Below are 26905 nucleotides of genomic sequence, written 5' to 3' on the forward strand. Positions count from 1 at the left end.
AGATATGTGCAAACACACCCCACACCGTGAAGTGCACACACTTCTGGCGACCCATTATAACCTCTATGGCGCCTTCAGTGAGATGAGCTTGTCAGTGTCAGAGTGGTAGGTGAACAAACACTGGGCCTCCAGACAGCAAGCAGGAGAGAGCGGTAACCCCTGGGATGCCTGGTATGGATGGGATAAAACAAGTTATGTTATGTGTGAGGGTATTATTTCATGAATAACAGTGTTCTCTTTTGCTGCTCCAAGCTAAGACAGGAGGTAACACCACCACCCACTCTCACTTAATTTAATGTATATGTAAACCATGTGAATGACTCCCTCCTGCGATGTGATGTGTTTTTACAGTGCACAACCTGAATATTACTTGTAGCAACCTTTTATAACTTTTTGTAAAACAAAATGGAAATATTTGGCAAGAACACTGAAATATTCATATCTTTTAACTTGTACTATTATCACTATAAATTTTATGGACATGACAGAAGATATCAAACATGAATTTGATGAATTAAAATACAACTATTAAATACAAACACCATAGCAGACACCTATGTTTACCCAGCCAGTGAAAATAGAATATTTATATATTATATATATATATACACAAAGTATATATATACACATATATACTTTGAGAGCACCAATGTAAAAACATACATGCAAATGAAAGGTAATAGTAATTTTGAGATGGTGCTATCATTAAAGAATGTTTTTTAAATGTTTATGACTTTTTTTAAAGTCTGTAGTTCCCATTCTTAAATGTTTAAATATCCCAACTGTAATACTTACATTAATTTGTTTAAAAATCCTAGTTACAGCAAAGATAAATTTTTCATGAGATATTAATAATCATGAATTTAAAATTAATGAGGCTTTATTATATGTCAGAGATTTACTTCTGAAAGCCCATATACTTAATGAAACATTCATAAGTATTTTCTTTGAGTGTTAACAATTAAGGCTATTTGTAAAGGACACCCACTACAGTGTTCCTAAAAGTAGAGAAAATATAAAAATCATCTGTCAGTATAGGAAGCCAGTATCAGAACTTCTATTTATCTGTGATTTTTATTTCTATACTAAGAAATTAAGCTTTACTGGTACATGAATTGACACTGACATTCTGTGATGGTTATTTTTATGTTATCTTGACTAGGTGACAGTAACCAGGTATTCGGGTCAAACACCAGTCTAGATGTCACGGTGAAGGTATTTTTAAAGATGAGATTAACATTTAAATTGGCAGACTGAGTAAGGCAAATTATCCTCTATCATGTAAATTGCAGGCCTTAATAGAAAAAGACTGAGGTTATCTGAGGAAGAGGAAATTCTGCCTCCAGACTGCCTGTAGACGCAAGATGCAACATCACCTCTTGCCTGGGTCTCCAGCCTCCTGACCTACCCTGTAGATTTTGGACTTGCCAGCCCCCACAATCATGGGAGCCATTTCCTTAAAATAAATTCTCTGTCTATATACATACTCACACAGACTGTTCCTTTGGAGAACTCTAATACACAGCCCACAGAGTCTCTGTGTTTAGTGATCAAGCTTCCTATTGTTGTGTAGGGTTACTTGAGGGATGAGGAGGAGTTCCAAAACATGGAGGAATGACATTGGCATTATCACTACTATTTGTTCACTAGCAGCAAAGCACACATCCTGAGCTTCCTTGCTCCCAGGTGAGTGAATAGATAGACTGAATTACTAGTTTTAAACTAAGCCTCATGAAAGAGTAGTTTATTAAGATTCCTGGCAAAGAAACTCAAGATTGAAGATAATGGAAAAATGCAAATACAATGGAATTACAAAAAAAAAATCCCAACAGATCTGACATTTCTATTCCTAGTAAAAACATATTTTAGCAATACTAAAGCAAAAAATGACTATATCAGATCTGGCAAAATGTTAACTGACATGCAGATTTATATTCAATAATGACCTTGTCCTAAGTGACTGTGTCTTAAGATATCATTTAACATGACAGGGAAGCTATTATAATTAATAAGGTATTTCTAAATACTGTTTATTTCAACTTTTTCATCTTATTATTTACAAACAACTTATTGACAACCTACACTTCAGTACTTTTTTAAAAGATTTTTTATTTAAATTCAATTAATTAACATATAATGTATTATTTGTTTCAGGGGTACAGGTCTGTGACACCTCAGTCTTATCTAATACCCAGTGCTCAACATATACCCTCCCCAATGTCCATCACCCAGTTACCCCATCCCTCCACTCCTCTCCCCTCCAGCAATCCTGTTTGTTTCCTTTGATTAAGAGTCTCTTATGATTTGTCTCCCTCTGGTTTCATCATTTCATTTTTTCCTCTCTTCCCCTATGATTTTCTGCCTTGTTTCTTAAATTCTGCGTATCAGTGAGATCATATAATTGTCTTTCTCTGATTGACATATTTTGCTTAGCATAACACCCTCTAGTTGTATTCATGTTGTTGCAAATGGCAAGGTTTCATTTTTTGATGCCTGCGTAATATTCCATTGTGTATGTATGCTCCACATCTTCTTTATCACTTCAGTACTTTTTAACAACTCACAATTTTGTGATTCTTTAAGGGCAAAGATCTAGTGCTTGAGTGAGAATGTATTTTTTATGTAATGGAAAATTTTTTTTTTAAGATTTATTGATTTAACTTAATTTTAGAGAGCATGCACATGTGAGCACATGGAACAGGGAGAGGGGCAGGAGGAGAAGGAGAGGGAGAGAATCTCAAGCAGACTCCCTGCTGAGCATGGAGCCCAACTCAGGGCTTGATCTCACAACCCTGAGATCATGACCTGAGACGAAATTAAGAGTTGCACGCTTAACCTGCTGAGTTACCCAGGTGCCCCTGTAATGAAAATCTTTTAAGAGTTGTTACAGACTTACCTGTCTTCTTAAAAAATGACTTAGTGAACACTATCTTTTCTTGACAATAGGGTCATTCATCATAATTATTAATAATTTTTACAGATGTATATATAAGACTGTCCCTACAATAAATATGCCTACGTTTCTGGAATCATTTGTCGCTTTTTACTTGGTCTTTTCTCTTTCACATTGTATTATTATACATTTGACCCTTCTTCTATCTTCTTAAAGTCTCTAATCTGTTATGCTTTGAAAAATTCTCCCCTTCCCTTTTTGTTTCTTCCTCTTCACTGTTGTGTATGAGGCCCTAGTTCCCTAGCAATTACTTGAACTGATCTCATCTTTATTCAAGATGTTTATTAAATACAAATTGGCTGAAACTGGATATACTGTCTTATATTAACAAGGGTAAGAAGTCAAGTGGTACAGAGGTATTAGATCACCAATGTATTCTGAAGACAGAAAGCACACCCCCATCCCCTTTTTAAAACCTCAGTCTACTTCTAACATTTTAATTCTTTGTTTTTCTTCTTGGGATCATCTATAATCTGATGCATTTATGGATCCATACTACTCTAAAATACTTTGGGCCAACATTATCTTATGCAATATTCAGAACTGAAAAAATATTCTAGGGATGAAAACAAAGGAAATGAAACAGAGTACTGTTGAGCCCAGAGTAACATGGGGGTTAAAGTTGCCAACCCCCCTGCAAGTTGAAAATCCACATACAACTTTGGATTCCCCCAAAACTTAACTACTAATAGCCTACTACTGACCAGAAGCCTTACTGATAACATAGTTAATTAACATGTATTCTGTATATGTATTATATACTGTATTCTTACAATAAAGTAAGCTAGAGAAAAGAAAATGTAATTAAGAAATTCATAAGAAAGAGCACATACATTTATAGTACTGTATTTATTTAAAAAAATCTGCATGTAAGTGGACCGATGCAGTTAAAACTCATGTTGTTTAAGGGTCAACTGTACTATTAGTTCTCCATTTCTAACCTTCAATATCCATTTCAATTAAGTCATCTCTATGTTCTAAAGTCAGCGAGTTTTGTTAATCATGAGATTGGTACTATTGGAGAATTTTGCTTAAAATTAATTCTGCAGTCCCTTCTAACAGAGAATTCACTCATTCACTCCTTTACTACATTCCTTTATATGTAAGGCTACTGTGCTAGGCCCCAGAATTATAGCAGAGAATAAAACAGGTGCAGTATCTGTGCTCATGGAGTTTTATACACTAGGATAATGGTTTGTAAAATTATAGCGGTGAGGAAGATTATGATGCCCCTTGGGCCAGTAACTAAGTAAACAACTTAATGCTTTTTAGAATTTTCCAATACTTTAAGTTCTCAACTACTATTCAGGCCTTAAGAAAACCTGACACAGATTGTGTCTCCAGACACAGGTTCTCTTGTGACTTTATGATAGAGTCAATTAATTTACTTGAATACTGTGAATTCTGTCAAACTACAGACTTTTCCACGTTTTGGAAAATTGTTTCTACCTTTGAGAATATGTATTCAACCTAGAGTTAATCCAATCTTGGGAGAAACAGGCTTTTCCTCTTAAAGCAAATAAACACTGCCTAAAGGTTTAGAGACTGAATTAGGTAGACAATGTCATTCCGAAATACTTGACTACTCTATGCTTACATTTATAGCTTAAAAGTTTTGTGCTATGACCTCAATCACTGCTGCTTTAGATAAAAACGCATGTAACAATATTTCTTTTAAGTCTAAAAACTACTTCTTTGGAAAACTGAGGTGGCAAAGAATCCAAGGTTCTTTGACAACTTACATATTTCAAAGAAGACTTCTACTTGAAGTTATATTTTATCTGTTAAGTTCTTAAGGCCATGTTCTTAATTTTAAAACATTCTCTAGAAGTAAAGCAATTATCCCCCAACATTCTATATTAGATTATTCAACAGTTTTCATATTTTTCTTTTATTTATTCAAATATATACTGTGTATTTATGTGCCATGTATTCTATGGGTGTCAGTGATAAACAAGCCAGTTATTATCCTTAAATTTACAAAGCCAGAATATAATTTAGTAATTGCTATATAATTAAAATGTATTATGAATTATTTTCACATGTCTTTCTATAAGTGACAACTGAAGAATGGGAAATATACCCAATAAAATAAAAATATATAGTACCAAATGAAGAATACTACTTCAAAAAAATCAGAAATAATATGATTTGAGGAATGAAGTATTCATTTTGGCCTCCATGCACAGTTACCTAATACGATGAATTTGGCTACTGTCAGTATAATAAGAATAAACTTAGTACATAATGTGTTATTAAATTTGGTGCAGGGAAACCATTTCGGAATTCTGTGCAACACTGGCTAATCTAAAGAAGCCAGCTCTGACTCTGGCAGATCCAAAGGTAAATTAGTCTCCTAGGGCCAACTGAAGCACAGAGAATGGAGAGAGCCAGAGAAGGAAGGGAATGAGATCCAGTGGTCGACCACCTGTGGTTACAATAGCTGCTGCCTGGTGAAACAGGAGAGGTCAGGTAAGGAGTAGGCTGAAACTCAAGAAGGTGGCTCTTGATGCTGATTACAGAGTTTCAGCTCCAATTGTATCTCTTTAAATAGCAGTTTCCCCATAAACTTCAAGGTAGAAAATTCAGAAAGCCAAAAACACTAACCTTATTCTTTCCTCTAGGTCTCAAACAATAGATCCTGTCCAGGCACGAGTACTAGATCTCAAAAGAGTTTTAAAATTCCCTTCTTTGTTTTACAATTAACAGCAATCTTCAAATTTATCCATACTTTCCTTCTACCTCCAAACCACGGCTTTCAAACGTTACAATTATACTTTCTCAAAAGAATGAGATTGTAAGCAAAGTAGGGAAACTGTTAAATAACACCAGGTGAGGGTATTTAAAAATGGGTTCATGTTTTCCCCTACATATGCCATGGTCAATTAAACAATTTATTGCACTGTCCAGTATTTCATGCAAATGACAGGAAAATTAAAATACCAGTGACTTGACAAGGAACTAAGTTATCAGTCTTAGCGAATTTTTAACCTCTAATTTTATACCCACTGGATATATAATTGAAAAGTTTAAATTAAACTGTTTGATTTTATGATTATTAAAGAACAGGTATACTGGAAATATACTGTCACTAATTCTGTTAGAGCATGAGGTATAATTTAGAATTTTATTTTTTAAGGGAATGGGAATAAAAGACCATTTATAGCTATCCAACTTTTATATGAATTCATTGGACTCATTTAAATATTTTTCAGGAATTCTTCATGTATGAAAAAGAATTACATGTACACAGAGAGGTTACAGGTCTACAGGCATAATGCCACTTAGTACACTAGAGTCTAAGTAAAATTAATCTGTTCCACATCTTTTTCTTTGCTACGGTAATATGATTTGCATATCAAGACTTTTTTTGAGTAATACTCCTGGATGGATAAATTATAAAACAAGACATAATGATTCCCAAAAGCACAAGATCTTTTTTCCTACACTCAGAAAAGAACTTCGTTTAAATTAAAATGCAAACAAGTCCATTAGTTTGACTACTAAGTATTATTAATATTTAAAAGCAAAACATGGAAAATAATGGCTTTGCTCTAGGAACACCTTACACTTGCAAACTACTGCATTTGCTATTAAGCAACCAAGAGTAACAAATACAGAAATACATAGTTGAAGAATTAAATGTAAACTAAGCCACCTAGTACTTTTACATATTTATCTTAGTATTATGTTATGTTTTTAAAAAAGTCTTATATTTCTTTTTCTATTTTCCATGTTACCTAGCACAGAGAGCTAGAAATAAGTAGCATTCAACAAATACTTTCTTGAATGACTGAAAATATACCTGCCCAGGTATTCTGAATGCTGAGGCCACATGATGCCTCACTCTACTGGTCACCAGTATTTCTGCCTTTTAATTACAGATTTTCAGACTGAATGTCTGTTTTTAATTCCATTAGTCTTTACCTTTTCTGTTCGCTTGCTCTTCTAAGCCATGAACAAAATGACCCAGTTCTTACTGCTTGGGAGAAGTGAAGTCATCAGCTAAGTCATGATGTCTATTTACTTATCTCTTTTGTCTGCTCTCTAAATCTATTCCTTCTTACTGTATATTTCTTTCTTTTATTTAAATTCAATTAGGCCAACTTATAGTACATCATTATTTTCAATACTTTAGTGTTTAATGTAGTGTTCAATACTTTATCAGTTTCATATAACACCCAGTGTTCATCACATCACATGCCTTCCTTATTGTATATTTCTATATAAGCTATGGTTATATTATCAGTTCCTTGTTTTATAGGTAGGATCACCATATAGTTTATAGTCCAAACTTGGATACTTCTGAAAATAAAAGGAAACACTATTAATAAGCATAAAGCAGCACTGTACAAGACAAACCAGGGCATATGGTCACCTATTTATAACAGGCAGTATTAACAAAATAAAAATTATAGTACAAATTGATGGTTAAGCATTCCACCAGGTTAAATTTGTCCTGACCTTCCCTTTTAATAACTGAGTATGATTCTTCATTGTCTTCGTTAGACATATCCAACTATGTTCAGTATACTCTAGCATGAAATATATCCAGATTTACCTAAAATCTCTGAAAATTGGTATTATAGGTATGGCATCACTAGTAAAAATCTGCATAGGACTATCCTTAATCATGACAGTTGCCACAGCAATATTTTGACACTTTCATAACAAAATGCTGTGATAAGGAATGAGTTACATTTATCAAAATGCAAGTAATTTAGAAAAAAAATGGCAAAACATAAGTAGCATCACTCTCCAATATCTCATATAAAATTAGTAAATGTTTTCTGAGGTTTAATACCAAGAAATCAAGGTATCCCAATTAACTAGGCAGGATAGCATGAACTAATGGAAAATCCATTCTCTGAGTATAATCACTAAGTTTAAGAAATTAAAGAAAAAATTAAGGACCAGAAAGACCTATCTACAAATGATGGGAAATAAGAGCAGAGTTTTTAGGTAAAGTATCTTTTGGAGAAGTACTAAATAGGAAATTTTTTATTAAGAAAGTGATCCTCCTAAGGATAAGGAGGTGATGATTAAAGTTGTAGCACTAAAAACATGATTTATTCTTCAACCCACCCAACTCTATACGTGTGTGTGCGCGTGTGCGCACACACATATCTTCTCTTCCTTGGCTTTAGCCAAGTGCTACTCTCTTTTCCATTCCCTAATTTTGTTAATGCTGTTGTATTTACATTAAAAATAAATTCAGTTAAATTCTTATTTCAGGGATTCAAGATAACAAAAAAATTTATAGATTTGGGTAGAACTGATCTGAATTTCCCTAAGGACTTATCCTATCTTAACCTTTCTACTCACTTTCACACTTAAGAGTATAAACTTCCAATGAACGATCCTCTTAATCTGTATCCTACTGTTGATTACCCTTGTGAACTCTTATGTTCACTGCAACTTCCTTTTCATTCCTGTTATACGTGAACATCATCCCTCAACATCCCTCAAGTTCCATAATTAATGTTTTTTTCTTTCCTTTTTTTACTCTACCATCTTTCTCCAGACTGATTCTGGTGATATTCTGTATATCCAGATAGTATCATGTCATTCCATCAGTCAAAAAAAATCCCCAAATGTAGATGAGACTTCTATATCTATTTTCTGATTTTTGAATTCCTTTCTTACTTCAGACTCATATTTTCAACAATATGCAAAATAATAATCAACATATGCTTGTTGAATTCATTATTTTAATGAGTACTTATTGGGGGCCTAATATGTGTTGACCCTATGCTAGGAGCTGAGTTACCCACAAAGCAATGTGGATGTTATCTTCACAGAAAGACAAACCATGAACAGAATCAGGGAAATACAATGTGTTGTTAGAGGAGGGGTTTTCCAACTTTAGTCTCAGAATGCCTTTGTACTCTTAAAAATCACTGAATACCCCAAAGAACTGTTGTTTATGTGGGTTGTATTTATTGATATTAACTGTATTGGAAATTACAGGCTGGCTCAGACGGTTGAGCTCCTGACTTTTGGTTTTAGCTAAGGTCATGATCCCATGGGTCCTGAGACTGAGCTCCATAACAGGCTCCAAGCTCAGCGGGGAGTGTCCTTGAAGAGTCTCTCCCTCTGCCCCTCCCCCCCACTCACAAGCACACGTGCATGCTCTCTCTCAAATTAATCTTTAAAAAAAAAGAAATTATAGTCGAGAATTTTTAAATTTACTCATAAAAATAGCAATAAAATCATATATACATTAAAAAAAACCCCTATTTTCCAAAAGTAGTGAGAAGAATCATTTTCCCCTTTTCCCCCCTTTTTGCAAATTTCTGAAGTTTGGCTAAACAGAAATAGCTGGATAATCATCACGACATCATGGCTTTATTTTAGTATGCAGCAGAAGCACTTTTTGTTTACTTCACATTAAATGGCATGTTAAAAAGACGACTGCTCAGGAGTTCAGTTTAATAAAATTTATATCTTTCACTGCTTCATCAATGACATTCTTAAGTGAAACTGGGCTTTTTTGAAAATTTTTAGGGCATGGTAAAGAACACAATGACTATTAACATATTTTGGTTCCACTGCTTAATTTTAAGTGCTAAGATGCAAGCAATTTTATCCACCATTACTTTTGAACTATAAGTACAAATGACCACACAGTAAAAAAGGTAAATATCTTAACATGGAAATATTTTGAATTCACAGCTCTTCCCAAAAAGCCTCAGAGACTCCTAGAGATCCATGGTCCACACTTTGAGATCTGCTGTGTTAGAGGAGTGTGTTGTCCTTGTTAATGATACCAAGTCTAGGAGTAAAGGAAGTTCTTCCTGAGAAAGGTGAATGTTTAAGACTGTGTGTAAGGATAAACAGCAAATTTTGAGGTGACGGGTTGTGAGAGAATGTTCTAGGCAGAAGGAGTAACACCAGGAAGGAGCTGGAACTCTACATGAATAAAAGGGAGATCAATATTATTGAGCTGTATAGTTAAAAAGAAAAAGTACTGAGAAATGAGGGAGACAAAAGTCAATCATGGAGGATTTTTTATGTTATGTTAGCAGTTCGGATTTTGTCTCAAGGGAAAAGGGAAATCACTGAAAAATTTTAAGTGAGAGAGTTGGTATTATCAGGTTTGTGTTTCAGAAAAAGTTCTCAAGTTGTACCGTGGAGAATGAATTGGAGAAAAACTGGAAGTAGGAGACTACTGCAATAGCCCTTGTAAGAGATGAGAGTAGAGATAGGAGATAGACTGAAGCATATTGAGAACTTAGAACTGATAGTAAGGCTTGGTGACTATCTAGATGAGGGAAGTTAGATAGGGGAAGAGTTAAGAAGAAGATGTGGTATATATACACAATGGAATATTATGCAGCCATCAAAAGGAATGAGATCTTGCCATTTGCAACGATGTGGCTGGAACTGGAGGGTGTTATGCTTAGTGAAATAAGTCAATCAGAGAAAGACATGTATCATATGACCTCACTGATATGAGGAATTCTTAATCTCAGGAAACAAACTGAGGGTTACTAGAGTGGTTGGGGGTGGGAGGGATAGGGTGGCTGGGTGATAGACATTGGGGAGGGTATGTGCTATGGTGAGCACTGTGAATTGTGCAAGACTGTTGAATCACAGATCTGTACTTCTGAAACAAATAACGCAACATATTTTAAGAAAAAAGAAAAAGAAGATAACAGGAGAGGAAGAATGAAGGGGAGTAAGTCAGAGGGGGAGAGGAACCATGAGAGACGACGGACTCTGAAAAACAAACTGAGGGTTCTAGAGGGGAGGAGGGTAGGGGGATGGGTTAGCCTGGTGATGGGTATTAAAGAGGGCACATTCTGCATGGAGCACTGGGTGTTATGAACAAACAAGGAATCATGGAACACTACACCAAAACAAATGATGTAATATATGGTGATTAACATAACAATAAAAAATTAAAAAAAAGCCCAATAAAATAAAATCAATGAATGCTAAAACTGAATAGAAACTAAACTAAAACTTAAGGAAAAAAGAGAATATTAAAATGGTATTCAAAATCACTGTTACAAACTGAACCTCCAAACTGGCATTAATATGTCTAATTCGGTCTTCTTTAGTATTATATTACCTCCGTCACAAACCTTATATGGCCAATATCTTACATTCTAAGGCAGAATGGAGATAAGGCCTATAGTAAGATTCTTGGTTCAGCAGAGACCATCTAATTAATAGTCTTTATTATTTTTGGAAAGTATAATGACAGTATGTGTGCCAGGTTTCAATGCCATGTCAAGTACTAGAACTTCATAGAATGAATTTTATTTTCCTGATTTAATATGATTTCCCTTTCTTTGTTTTATTTTATGTATCTGTTAGAAGTGCCTATTAACCCAGGATGCCATTTTATTCCATCACATTAATAAAGAGTTAAAAAAAAAAATAGAAATACTCAGTGCTCATGAGTTTTGGCAAAGTGGGCACTTATGCTTCTAAAAGTAATGGATTTAGTATCATTTTTCTGGAAATTCATTAATATGTACAAGTGCCCTGAGTCACTCAAACTCTTCAACCCAGAAATCTGCTTCTGGAAATCCACCCCAAGAACATAAAAATTTAAGCAAAAAGAGATGCTTAATTCTGAGATGAAACAACCGTGAGAAAGAAAACCTACATGTCCAAACTTAAAAAGAATATGTATACAAAGCAAGATCTTTCCACCATATTATCCTTCAAAAACAGGGCATTATATTTGAGTCCTTATAAAGTCTACATTATTGAGCCCTCTCAATTTCTTTACTTTGACCAATAAAGTACTTGAGAAAAAACTAACATTAGCCCAAAATGACTTCAAACAATGTTGCTTGGTTGTTCACTTATTGAAAAGCCACTTGATGAACTTGGCCAAAAAGGGGGCAGTGGGTGGGGAGCAAAAAATTTAGTACATAATTGGAGTGGTGGTGGTGTGGGAGGGATGGGGTGGCTGGGTGATAGACACTGGGGAGGGTATGTGCTATGGTGAGCATTGTGAATTGTGCAAGACTGCTGAATCACAGATCTGTACTTCTGAAACAAATAATGCAACATATGTTAAGAAAAAAGAAAAAGAAGAAGATAGCAGGAGGGGAAGAATGAAGGGGAGTAAGTCGGAGGGGGAGACGAACCATGAGAGACGATGGACTCTGAAAAACAAACTGAGGGTTCTAGAGGGGAGGAGTGTGGGGGGATGGGTTAGACTGGTGATGGGTATTAAAGAGGGCACATTCTGCGTGGAACACTGGGTGTTATGCACAAACAATGAATCATGGAACACTACATCAAAATCTAATGATGTAATGTATGGTGATTAACAATAAAAAAAATAAAAAAAATTTAGTACATATTTAGTAATTATATGCAGAAGTACAGTTTTACAATTTTAATTGGTAGATGTTTTCTTATAAAGATCATATTAAAAAGAAACATCATGAGACAACTAGATGAATTCTCCAGTCTCTTTCTCACCTCAGATTTGTTTCCATCACAAGCAACTAAAGCATAACTTAACCCCCAAATACAGATAATAATACAGTCATTATCTAATCATGTTTATACAGTCAGTCAGGAACACGTCAATTTTACCACAGAATAGGGAACTGGAAGACTGGCTCAGCGTCTTAAACTACATTCTGCTGGCCTCACAGCACGAATCAGGAAGTATTCTTTGATTCTATCTTCTGGAACAGACTGCAGAGAACTGGTATCGGTTCTTCCCTTAAGTGTTCAGTAGATTTCATCAGTGAAACCAACTGGGCCTTGTGCTTTGTGTTTTGGAAGGCTATTCATTATTGACTTGACTTCCTTAATACGTATAGACCTATTCTGATTATCTTTTTCCCCTTGGGTGAGTTTTGGAGATAATGTCTTTAAAGGAATTGGTCCATTTCATCTAAGTTATCAAATCTGTGGGCATAATATTCCTACAGTATCCTTTTACTGTCCATGAGATCAGTAGTGATGGTGGCTCTTTCATTTCTGTTATCAGTAATTTGTGTTCTTCTTTCTTGTTTTTCTTGGTTAGCACGGTCTGAGGTTTATGTTTTATTAATGTCCTAAGAAACGAGTTTCAGTTTCACTGCTTTTCTCTACTCTTTTCCTGTTTTCAATTTCATTGACTTCTGCCGTAACTTAATTTATTATTTCTTTTCTGCTGCTTACTCTGGATCTATTTTGCTCTCGTTTTCCTAGTTTCCTAAGGTAGGAGCTTACAGTACTGATTTTAATCTTTCTTTTTTTTTTTTTGGAGTAAAACAAGATTTCATTGTTGACAAGGTTACTTCTGAGTTGCAGAAATTCTTCTGGTTTTTCCCTGTACTCCCCCATTCAATCTTGACTGCCATAATGAGACAGACAGAAAGCACGAGGACACTTTTTTCTTGCATCTGTAGTGGAAACCTTAGCAGCAGACAGGAACTGCTCCAGGTCTGTCAAACGGATGCATTTAATCTTTCTTCTTTTTTAACATATGCACTGAATACTACAAATTTCCCTCCATGTACTGTTTTCATTACATCCCATAAATTTGGTAAGATACATTTTCATTTAGTGTGAAATATTTTGAAATTTCTTAAGATGACTTCTTTGACCTGTGTGTTAATTAGAAGTGTGTTGCTTATCAATGTTTTGGGATTTTCCAGCTCTCTTTCTGCTACTGAGTTCTACTTTTATTCTATGGTCTGAGAAAATACTCTGATCTACCTTTTAAAATTTGTTAAGGTATCTTATGGCCCAAAACATTTGAATGTTTTCAAAAAATACAAAATTTTTAAAAGGTAGCAAAATAAGTAATTTTGTATCAATTACAAGTATATATGTACAAGATGAAAGAGGGTTGGGACATAGGTATCTTAATGTTAGGAGGAATGGGTAGTAATTGGGACCTGGGCTAAAATTTCCAGCAATCATATTATATCCAGATTCAAAAAGTATTACATCTTAATTTTGAGATATAGAGGACTTAAAAAGTGACTCTAGCAGTAACAAACATTTGGTGTTAAATTTGCTTTTCATGAAATATAAGTACAAAAAAAGAGGTATTTTTGCTGTGAGTCCTTGTTACCTGCACCCAGAAATCAGAATGACTTGAATACATATTTTGAGATAAGACTGGGAAAAAGAGAACCCTTGCTATCTATTATCCAAAGTCAGAAGCCAAGTAGATTTGGATGGTAAGGGATATGCATCTTCCCATATAATAAGTATAAATAAATAAACATCTGACTCCTGGTTATTTCAACTACCTGTCTGAGAGAGAGAGGAGATGATTCTCTCTGGGCAAACTGAGTATTACTTTGTATTCAGAACCACTTTATAGTCAGACACATACACTGGTGGGTTTTGTGATGAACTATAATGCAGAATGAGTGTTTTTACAGCATGGGAAGAGCAGTTTACAAAATTCGTTATACTACATGGTCTCTAATTGTGTAAAAAACAATGCCCATTAAAAAAACTGGAAAGAAATGTGTCTAAATTTAATGGGGACTGAGCAGTTTTTCTACATCCACAGTCGTCTTTACATGCAAATTTTTTACACTGTGATCTTATTTCATTTGTAGTCAGAAAAATACTCAATAGTGGTTTTCATACAATATTATAAATACTATAATAGAGTTATTTATAAAAAGGTTTAATATTGGTGTCAAAGAGTATCAATTCTTTTGGGAAGTTCAAGTTAAATTCTGGAAAGGGAGATGCTTCAAATATAGCCTAATATAATACAGCAATAGTTTATCGGAAAGAGGACATGTTGTACTTACAACTGCCAGAAAGTGAGACCAAGCATGTACCACTAGGGGAATTTAAATAGTTCCATATGACTAGAATAAAGGCTGCAAAAACGGCAGGAAAAGCAGGAGGAATAATGTCTACATACATGTGTTGGGGCCAGATGGTATATGAAGGAGTCTAGAGTTTTTAGAATGAAGAAAATCTAAACCTAGCCATGTTGAATAACTCATTTCAATGTTTAATTTCAATACTAAGTAAATCCTGACCTATAACAATCATATTTGGATACTTTCTTTTAAATACTTAAAACCAAAACTAATTTTTCTCCTTTAAAGCTAAACCGGAGGGGCACCTGGGTGGCTCAGTCATTGAGCGGCTGCCTTTGGCTCAGGTCATGATCCCAGGGTCCTGGGATCGAGCCCCACATTGGGCTCCCTGCTCCACGGGAAGCCTGCTTCTCCCTCTCCCACTCCCCCTGCTTGTGTTCCCTCTCTCGCTGTGTCTTTCTCTGTCAAATAAATAAATAAAATCTTTAAAAAATAATAAAACTAAACCGGAGGGGCGGCTGGGTGGTACAGTCAGTTAAGCAGCAGACTCTTGGTTTCTGCTCAGGTGATGATCTCAGGGTCTTGAGATCAAGCACCGCCTCGGGCTCTGCGCTCACCATGGAGTCTGCTTGAGATTCTCTTTTCTTGACTCTGGCAGGGTAGGGTTGGCAAATGCACTTCTTAAGAAACAACTATAAAACTGGACACAATAAGCAAAACCCATCATTTTGGAACTCAAACAAAGGCAAACAATTTGAGAAGTGTTTATTCATGAAAACAAGCTGGTCCTAAGGTAAGAACAGTGAGGATCTATTTGCCTAAAGCCACTCTTATCACCCTCACCCCTTGCTCAGTTGGTATGGAAGTTCTTCAAGGACAGGGATGGCTATGAAAAACAGCAGCTTCACTGCTAGAAGGGGCTAACTTGATTTGGAGCAAAGGGTAAAAAACCCACATAGAGCATTATCAGTAAAAGCAGAAAGCAAACAAGAGAAAGTCAGCAGCTATGCTACCCTGAGGTTGCAGCTTTGGTTGGGCTAAGCTCAGCTGCAGACTGGAGAATTAGTAAGAAATTTAACCAGAAAAATCCTGGAAATGAGAAAGCCCCTTATAGAAGCTACGTAAGGTCTCCACATAGTCTTGAATGACCTGGAGGCTAAGTGAACATGCAGAGGAGCTCCAAGAGGGCCTGGTGAAAAGTAAATGGTGAGGCAGACTGGAAAACTGCCTAAGTTTTAAAAGCACTCCCCAATCAACACATACCCACTGGCAGAGGGTGGAAGTCTATCTTGCTTGAGATATATTTGAGAACAACCTGTGCTCTCACTGACCACTAAGCTATGCAGACAGACTCTAGGAAAACAAGCCTAAAAACTAAAAATAACAACACCATACAAACTGCAAGGAAGGCAAATCCCACAGATTAAGCCCAAGCAAATTACTAAAAAACGACCACCACCATCCTCCTTGGAGAAAAATCCAAAATGAGAGTTTCCACAATATATTATCAAAAATATATTAGGTGGCTTTTAACAAAGAAATTATGAGACATAAAAACAAAAATAGGAAAGTGTGGTCCATACTCAAGAAAAACAGCAGTAAATAAAAAATGACTGAGAGCTCAAAGGTTGGATTTAACAAAGACTTCAAATTAGCTATTATAAAAATGTTCCAAGAATTAAAAGAAAACATGTTCAGAGAATTAAAGGAAAATATGATGACAATGATTCAACAAATAAGGTAATCTCAACAACAGACTATAAAAAAGAACTATATAGAAATTCGACGTAATCTCAACAATAGAGACTATAAAAAAGAACTACATGATATTTTCCATATGTACCTGTCTTTGATAGCAGTGTAACTATATTTTTATATTGTCATCATTTAAAAAATACTCAAGAATGTTCATAACACCTGAGTTACAGGATGTTCAGTAAGTCACTATGCTTTGTAAGCTTTGTAGTAACTTTTGAATAAAGATAAAGATGCCTTATCCTTTCCTGCTGAACTAATCAAAGGTATGTCAATTAATTTTTAAATGAAATTACTTACAACTGATTAGATACTATTTTCAACATGGTGTAAAATCAAAAGTAACCAGAGGTAATGCTATGTTTGATATCTACAAATTTAAATTGTTAAGAGGCTAATAAATTTTATTTTCATGTTTAGCTTTCAGTGTCTATCAAGAATGTTTCTAGAATTATTCAAGTTTAGCATTTTCAAGAGATTAATAAAGTATTATTTGATACTACGAATCTATTCTGGTACTATTGTATATACGCAATTTTAATACTACTATTCTTTAGATTATAATATTTACTTACATGCTTTTATACACACACACACACACACACACACAACGAAATACTATTCATCCATAAGAAAGAATGAAATCCTGCTTTGTTATAACATGCATGGACCTTGAGGCCATTATGCTAAGTGAAGTAAGTCAGAGAAAGACAATCTAAGACAAATACTTATATATGGAATCTAAGAAAAACTAAACTCAGAAACAGAGATGTGACTGTGGTTGCCAGAGGTGGTGGTAGGGCTGGAATAGAGAAATTGGGTGAAAGATACAAACTTCCAGTTAGAAGATAAGTTAAGGGGATGAAAGATACACCATGATGACTTTAGTTAACAACAATTGTATGTTTCAAAGTTGCTAAAAGAATGGATCTTAAAAGTTCTCACCACAAGAAAAAAATTATAACTGTGAGGTGATGGATGTTAACCAAACTTGTAATCATTTCACAATATTTACATATATCAAGTCATGTGGTATACCTTAAACTTACACAGTGTTGTATCTCAATAAAACTGGAAAAATATCCATGTACTTACTAAATAAATAAAATTTGTGCCTATGCATACATATATTACTAGTAGACAGATTTTCGTATCAAACAATAAAATAATGGCAATTGGTTCCATTAAAAATCTTCCATTATTCCTTGTGATTTTTTAATTAGTGGATACCAACTTTAAACAGTTTAAAATGGACTTTGTTATTTTGATTCTTTGTATTCCCATAAGAGTAATTATTACAACATTTAAGAAACTATTCTTTCTCATTTTTCCTGAACACAATCTATTACAGAACCATTAGTTTTCCAGATATCCTTTAAAATTTTATGCTAGTTTTCTACCTTGTAATATTATAAATCTGTGTTTTTCAGCCTACTCTATTATCAGGGGAGCACGCAAACGACGCACTACTTGTGGTAAATCATTACACTATTTTACATTATTAATACAGCTATCTAGGATGATGTTAGTAATTGGATTAGAAAAAGTATACTTACTCAGTTATAAATTCAGGGTTTGTAAAGCTGAGGTTGGTTAAATGACCTTCAAGTTTAGAAGACTCGTGGGTATTTAAGGCTGGAGTGGTCTTAGTGGCGAGTACAGCTCTTTTTTCATCTTTTTCAAGTGCTTTTCTCTTCCCACCATTTTGGAAATACTCTCTGCATACACTACAAGGCAAAATGAAATTATATTTTAAAACACTAGGTATAAATATAAAGTGGAAAAACAGTAGCCTGTATTAATCAAAATGGGAAACTTTCAATTATAAATTCTTACTTTGAAAATGTCACATAGAGGTAAGTTTGAGCACCCTGTAGCACTTTTAACTACTATACAACAAAGCATAATCATAGATTATATTTAATAAATAAAAAATATGTTGGAGCACCTGGGTGGCACTGTTGGTTCAGTGTCTGACTTGGTTTTAGCTCAGTGGTGATCTTAGGGTTGTGAGATCGGCCCTGTGTCAGGCTCCACGCTCAGCACAGAGTCTGCTTTGCATTCTCTCTCTCTCTCTCTCTCTCTCCCCCCGCCTCTCCCTCTGTCCCTCCCACTTGTGTGCTCGCTCTTAAAAAAAAAAAAAAAAGGTATGTTTTCAGGGGTACAGATGTGCCTGTATGTTTTGCTGAACTGTATTCTTAACTAAAACGTAAGTTCCTCCAGAAAAGCTTAGATAACTCTGCTATTCAGTGACAGCATAAAAAAAGAACAGTCCCAGTTAATTCTGAGCCAGCTTAGCTGGTGGTAGACAGATATCCTAATAGTTGTTTCTTAGATCCCTGCTGGTTTATGAAAACAAAGTCAGGATGTCAACATATTAAGAATCATTAATCTTCTTATTTGATCTGAGAGAAGGGAAAAAAAATCTAGTTCAAGTAAAAATGGTACTGTATCATACAGGTAAACGTTCAAAGAACAAAAGTTTGAAATGTAAGAGTGGTTTTTTAACACCTAGAAATTATTCTTATCCATCAAGAGATCATTCCTGCTTGTCCCAATTCTTACACTATTAAAATGAAGATTTTTTTGAAGATGTATCATTTTAAGCTCATAGTTTAAAACAGATCAGGTTGCTATCCAGAATCAGAAACTGATGATTGACATAACCTTAGAAACAATTTTCTTCATACCTAATACAATTAAAGAGTGAGTAATAGTAGGGTACCATGCCTGGGTATGTAATAGGACAACAAACATGAACCACAGAATTGACTCAAATATTTATTAGCTATTAAAGAAAGGAATCTTAAGGTAAAAAAAAAAAAAAAAAAAAAGACTAATGAGACCTAGCTCTGGCCCTTGAGCTTACACTGTGAGAGGAGATACACACGTGAAAACAACTGATATAATTATCAAAGCTACTTGAAGTGTAGGAAAATGGAATCTAAACAAATTTTCTTTTTATATCCTTAAAACACATTATTTGTACATAGAGCTCATATTTTGAACAAAGCTAGACTATTTTTCTCCATAGACATGGCTTGGTGAATTTCCAGAAACACATGGCAAGAGAAGAATTGAAGCATTAACTTAAAACTGGTTTCTGCAAGCAGAACTATGGTCTAAGGGAACAATGCCCATCTCTCCTCACACAGGATGCTATTTGTTCAACTTTAGCTTTTCTAAGTAACTACTATTAAGACTTCTTTAAAAAAAAAAAAGACTTCTTTAATTTTTCCTATGTAGATTTAGTTTTTAATTCTTGTATATAGGAGGTGAAACCCATTCATCATAAATCAAGTATTAAGAATAGAGAGCCCCCAGGTGCCAGGCACATCTGTGATGTGAAAACAAATTCAGTAAGTCATTGCTGTCCTCAAGGAGTTCAGATTAGTGAAAGAGACAATTATGCAACAATAAAGAAAATAAAATTGATAAAGATAAAATATAATTGATAAACAACCCAATCAGTGATATATGCTGACTTTAAACATATGACTAGGAATAAATCAGGCAAGGAAGAATGTTAGTTTGGGAGGTAAGTGCTTTCCTAGCCAGAGAATAGCATGAGTAAAGGCACAGAAAATAAAAAGCATCATGGATCCTGCAGAGGTGGACATCCATTCAAGGTTATGTGAAATGTAAAGTGCTGAGCAGAAAACGGATGGATGGACTCACAAGTAAAAATGCCCTGAGGCCAACACAAATATAGCGTGTGGGGGGTAGGTAACTAGGTGACACTGGAGTGATAAGCAAGCTTCAGATCTGGCAAGGCTCAAAGGCTGATTTAAAGATGTAGTCCTTAGACATCTAATCTAATGACAGAAACCACTTACAGATTCCCTGGGGTGGGGCTAATTTCAAAAGTGTAGAATGGAGCTTTTTAATGTGATGGAAATATTCTGTATCTTGACAGTGGTGGTGGTTATAGAAGTGTAAACAATTGTCTATATCCACTGAATTGTAGGCTAGAATGGGTGCATTTTATTGTATATAACTAAACCTCAGTAAAGCTGATAAAAAATGTAGCCTTTATAACCTTAGAATGAATACTAAAAATAATGCCTCTACAATATATAACATTTCACTAAGGCATGAAACACAAGAGTAAAGAGTAAAGAGCTTTCTTACCTTTCTATTGGGCAGCACTACATACAATTGCTGATATTCAAGAATTCTTGAATTACAAAAATTGCAATTTTATATGGTTCAACATCATAGTTATCTAGAAACTTGGCAGCAAAATACTTAAAGGGCTAGAATTCCAGATTCTCATAAAATAGCAGCCATCTAAATTCCAATCTTCCTACACATCTTCCACAGAATATACAGATATTTCAGTGGAGCAAATAAAAGCACATACAGTTCATACCTATGGCGTAACTAGAAACCAGAATAGCACTTCATTTTACATGTAACTGGAAAATAAAAATCAGAGGCCAACTGAATTGGCTTTGGAGCCCCCCAAAGTAGAGCAGATGAGGACTCTATAAAAGAGGGTAAGATATGATGGGGTCTTAAAAGTGGCAAAAAACAGATTAACACCAGCTAAGATACACCATCCAAGAGAGGGGTCCAACTCTGAGTGGGGAAATTAAGAAAAGATTTGTGATGTTGTGAACCACAGCATTAACCACTGGAAGGTCAAAAGGACATTATACAGACATATACAAAAAGTGTATGTCACCAAAAAGGAGAGCCTTGAAAAGACTGCTTCTGGGGTAGAAAAGAGGCACCTTGAAAAAAGGAGGTATCTCTGGAGGCTTGGTGATAAAGGAAAAAAAATAAAGCAATTAAGGATAATGAGATGTTATAATCTACACATAGTAAAAAATCATATGTCAGACCAAAAGAGGAAATATTTATTAAGGGAACCATACTTTTGTATTTGTAGCAATTAAGCAAGGTTCTTTGGAATTCAAGAACAAAGTGAGCCACCCAAACCCCTATCTACCCATCTACAGACACTCCAACATAATAGACAAATACATAAAAGAAATGCTCAATGAACCTAGAAACCAGACAAGGTTGTATTAGAGGGAAAGAGAACAATAATCAAAACTTTTCAGTGAATGAAAATTCTCAGAAACAGAACCAAAAATAGCTATAAAAGAGAAAAAAACTACCATTTCAATATTAATTACATATAATTAAGCATTTGCAGATATGTGAGAACATTTCAAATTTGAAATAAAACTGAGAACAAAAAGGAATAAATAATGGAGAGATATTCCATGAATATGGATAGGAAGATACAATACAGTCACAATGTCAGTTCTTCCCAAATGGATCTACTGATTCAATATAATCCCAATCAACATCATAGCAAAGTATTTTGTGGATACCAACAAACCAATTTTAAAGTTTATATGGAGAGGCAAAAGACCCAGAATAGCCAATACAATATTGAAGGAGAACAACAAAGTTGGAGGACTGACCACTATCTGACTTCCTATAACTCACTATAAGTTATAGTGATCAGAACAGTGTGGTATTGGTGAAAGAATGGGCAACTAGACCTATGGAACAAAAGAGCTCAGCAACAGACCCACACAAATATACTCAAGTGATTTTTAATAAATGAGTAAAGGCAATACAATGGGGGTAAAGACACAGTCTTTTCACCAAATGGTGCTGGGATGACAACTACATACTAAAAAATGAACCTAAACACAGACATTATGCCCTTCACAACAATTAACTCAAAATGGATCACAGTAAAATACAAACCTATAAAACTTTTAAGGGGTTTTATAAATTTCCTAGGAGAAAATCTAGGTGACCTTGGGTTTGGCGATGACTTTTCTGATACAACACCAAAGTCAAGATCCATGAAAGAAAGAACTGAGAAGCCAAACTTCATTAAAATTAAAAAGATTAAAATTAAAAATACTTGCAAAGACATAGCTGATGAAGGACTGTTATCTGAAATATATAAAGAACTCTTAAAACTTAATAAGAAAACAAACAACCCAGTTTAAAAATGAGCAAAAAAACTGAATATCTCACCAAAGAAGATATACAGATAGCAAATAAGCATATGAAAAGATGCTCCAGGTCATATGTCATTAGGAAATGCAAATTAAAATAGCAATATACTACTATACACTAATAGCATAGCCAAATCCTGAACATCAAAACCACCAACTGCTGGTAAAGATGTGGGGCCAACAAGCACTTTCATTCATTGCTAGTGGAAATACAAAGTGCTAAAGTTGCTTTGGAAAACAATTTTGGCATTTTCCTACAAAACTAAACATATTTTTACCATACAATACAGCAATCCCACTCCTTGATATCTGCTCCCCAAAATGAAAACTCACTTCCACACAAAAACCTGCAGATGTTTACAGCAGTTTTATTCATAATTGCCAAAACTTGGAAGCAATCAAGGTGTCCTTTAGTAGGTGAATAAAGAAGAACTTGTGGTACATCAAAACAATGGATTACTACTTGGTGCTAAAAAGAAATGAGCTATTGAGCTATGAAAAGACATTGAAGAACCTTAAATGCATATTATTAGGTGAAGTATGTCAATCTGAAAAGGCTATATACGGTGATTCCAACTTGTTGACATTCTAGAAAAGGCAGAACTATAGAAAGAGTAAAAACGTCTGTGGTTTCAGGGGAGTGGGGAAAGAAGGGATGTGCAGATAGAGCAGAGAGGATATTTTAGGGCAGTGAAACTATTCTGTGTGATACTATACCGGTGAATACTTGTCCGTATACATTTGTCAAGACCCAAAACACCAAAAGCAAAGCCTAATGTAAACAAACTAGGGACTTTGGAGGATAATGATGTGTCAATGTAGTTCACCAATTACAATAAATGTATCACTCTGGGTGGATGTTGGCAGTGGTGGATACTGGGCAGGGTGTACAAGGGAACTGTACTTCCTGCTCACTGTTGCTGTGACCCTAAAACCACACTAAAAAATAAAGTTTACTTGAAAGGGAAAAAAACCCCAGGTCAGAACAGATCTCATGTGCCTCCTGATGTAATACACTGAGGACACAATATCATGTATGTGATATTCCTGCTAATATGCTTCACTTAAATCTAATCACAAAGAAACAACCATACAAATCCAAACTGAGAGTCTATAAAATTTGTAAAATGTGTCATAAAAGACAAAAATAAAAAGAGATTCCACATATGAATGAAATCATATGGTGTATGTCATTCTCTTACTTATTTCACTTAACTATAGAGAACAAACTTAAGGGTTGCTGGAGGGAAGGTGGGTAGGGGGATGGGCTAAATGGGTGATGGGTGGGATGCCTGGGTGGGCTCAGTCGGTTAATGTGGCTGGCTCCCCGCTCAGTGGAGAGTCTGCTTTTCTCTCTCTTTCTGCCCCTCACCCCACTCATGCTCGCTGTCTCAAATAAATAAATAAAATCTTAAAAAAAAAAAAGGGCATCTAGGTGGTTCATTCCATTAAGCAGTCGACTCTTTATTTCTGCTCAGGTCCTGGGATAAAGCCCAGCGCCCCCGGAAGCTGGCTTCAGGATTCTCTCTCTCCCTCTTGCTCCTCCCCCCCCCAGCTCACATATTCTCTCTCTCTCTCAAATAAATAAATAAATCTTTATGGGGTGCTTGGGTGGCTCAGCTGGTTAAGCATCTACCTTCGGTTCAGGTCATGATCTTGGGGTCCTGGGGTTGAGCCCCACGTCGGGCTCTCTGCTCAGTGGGGAGTTGGCTTCTCCCTCTCCCTCTGTGTACTCTCTCTCACTCTTGCTCTCTCTCAAGTAAATAAATACTTAAAAATTTTTTTAAATAAATAAATGTTTTAAAAAACCTATACTCTAAATGAATGAATGAATGAATGAATGAATGAATGAATAAATAAATAAAATGGGTGATGGGTATTAAGGAGGGCACCTGTTGTGAGGAGCACTGGGTGTTAAATTTAAGTGATGAATCACTAAATTCTACTCCTGCAACTAATATTACACTATATGTTAACTAACTAGAATTTAAATAAAAACTTGAAACAAAAAAAAAAAAAGAGAGAGAGAGAAAGCTAGAGAATTTGCCTCAACTAAGTGCAATGATACACCTTAAATATTCAGGAATGAAAGTCTTGTGATTTCTGCAACTGACTCCCAAATAGTTCAGCAGAGAGTGAAGGGAAAAGGAGGAGGAGGGGGTGGGGAGAAAGTGGAAAGAGGATACAAAATAAGATTAAAGTAGAGAAACATTATTTTCAGAAGCTGAAGGAAAGAAAGTGTGAGTCAAGGATTTTTATCTAGCTAAGCTGTGCATTTTGTAACAAAACTACAGAAAAACAGCTTTTGGTATGTAAGAACTCAGGAAACATCATAGTTGCAAGCTGTTCTTAAAGCATTTACTGGAAGATGAATTTCACCCATGAGATGATTGAGAAATGTTGATGAAGAGACTGGTAATGAATAAAAAAGGGAAAGTTTATAATGGTGAAGGCCACAATTTCCAAAGAAGATGTAATAGTTATGAATATTTATGTGCGATTTATCATAGCAGCCATCTTCACAAAGCAGAAACTCCATGAGATGCATGGACAAATAGACACAACTAACCATAGGGAAACTTAATACACGATTCAATCAAGTGAACGAGTATTAGGCAAGATTAGAGAAGCCCAAAAGAGCAGAATAAAGTTTATCTTATCTACGCAACAAACTCTGCTCTCTAATAGAAAGTATAGCTTCTTTTCAACCATGCATGGAATATTCATAAAAATTACCATATACATGTATTATGTCATGAAGAAAACCACAGTAAGAGCCACAGAAAAAACAACACAGATGAAATCATCCAATCACAATGCAATAAAAGTAGAACAAAATAAAAAAAATCTTTCATCTATAAATTTAAATCCATTAATATAATTCACTTTATTCATAAATTTAAAGAGGAAACTCATATTCATTTCCATAGATGCTGAAAGGACATTCAGCAAAATTCAACACCTATTCCTAATAAAAACACTCTGTAAAATAGGAATTGGAGAATACTTCCTAACCGTAAAATCATACATATCTATCAGCCAAAAAGCCAGCAATGTTTTTAATGGGGACATACCACACACATTATTGCTAAATGAATAAGGCACAGCTATGTAACAGACAACAGAAAAAGTATTAGTCAAAAGAACTGGAGAGAAAGAAAACTCTGTATATTCACAGATGAGTTTACCTAGACAACCCGAAAGAATCAGAAACCGGTATCAACGGTAAGAGAATTCGGTAAAACAAGATGTAAAACATACAAAAATCAAAAGCCTCTCTCTCTATATGTATACATGTATATTATATATATCTATCAGCCTGTCTGAATATATAATGGAAGGGAAGATCACATTTACAACAGCAACAAAGTGATAAAATAGCTAGGAATAAATATAACATGAAATGCACATAACCAGTATTCAGAAAACCTTAAAATACTATTGAACAACTCAAAAACAGACTGGAACAAATGGAAAGGTATATATCTTTTTCATGGACATGATGATTCAACATTACAAAGATGTCAGTTTTCTCTAGTTATTAAAAAATTTAATGTAAACCCAATAAAAATACAAACTTTTACAAATTTAGTTAGAACAGTTGGTTCTAAAATACATTAAAAAAAAAAGGAGAGAAGAGGAAGAAGAACCAAGAAAACCCTGAGAAAGAAGAGCAGGTGGGGGGGTAGGGGGAAGATGTTATAGAATAACATGGATTAAATGACAGAGACAATGAAATGTAACAAAGTCCTAAAACAGAACCAACTATAGCATATAGTTGGCCAACTTGGCATATAAATGTCATGCCAAATCACTGTAGAAAAGGGGGACTTTTTCACAAATAATGTTTGGGAAATGGATAATTACTTGGGGGAAAAAGTTAGATCTATATTTCCCAACAAATACCAGAATGAATTCCAAACGGGTCAGAGATCTAAATGAAAAAAACGATATCATCCAAGTACTAGAAGAAAACTAGTGAGTAAATGAGTAAACTGCTATTAGGAATTCTTATAGTCTGGGAATCAGGAGAGCTTTTCCAAGACAACTGAATTCTGGAAGCAATGAAAGAGGTACATATCTCATTATGTAAAAACAATTCTACATGGCAAAACAAAAACCTGCATGGCAAAAGATATAAACGGTCTAAGAAAAAGGGCATGTATCTGTAAATCATATAAAAAACTATGAAAAAAAATCAAGAGAAAGGAACCAAAAAGCAATGGGGAAAAAAGTATCCAAAACATAAACACATAATTCACAAAAAAAGGGCAAATAATTTTTAAATATATGAAAACAGACTAACCTCACTCACAAGAGGAAATAAAACCACACAGATACCAGTTCCTACCTATCAAACTGGCGAACCTTTAAAAGGCAGGTGAGACTGTGAAGAAATAGGTATTCTTGTTTTTTGCTGGTAGAACTGCAAAATGATTTAACCT

The 26905-nt window shown here is 34.8% G+C and overlaps 1 protein-coding gene and 1 non-coding gene across 2 annotated transcripts in view; both read right to left on the reverse strand.

Moving 5' to 3' along the window:
- BMT2 (base methyltransferase of 25S rRNA 2 homolog) overlaps nucleotides 1-26905 on the reverse strand; it is a 94236-nt gene that overhangs the window by 43619 nt on the left and 23712 nt on the right. Inside the window, exon 3 of the mRNA XM_027574678.2 lies at nucleotides 18027-18197. Within this exon, the coding sequence (XP_027430479.1) occupies nucleotides 18027-18197 (171 nt within the window). The remainder of the gene's footprint in view (nucleotides 1-18026; nucleotides 18198-26905) is intronic.
- LOC113912090 lies at nucleotides 13246-13379 on the reverse strand. The gene has a single exon (XR_003516710.1). It is a non-coding gene; the product is annotated as a small nucleolar RNA SNORA31 (small nucleolar RNA).

This window comes from Zalophus californianus, chromosome 12 (genome assembly GCF_009762305.2).
Source record: "Zalophus californianus isolate mZalCal1 chromosome 12, mZalCal1.pri.v2, whole genome shotgun sequence".
In the NCBI taxonomy this organism is placed as follows: Eukaryota; Metazoa; Chordata; class Mammalia; order Carnivora; family Otariidae; genus Zalophus; species Zalophus californianus.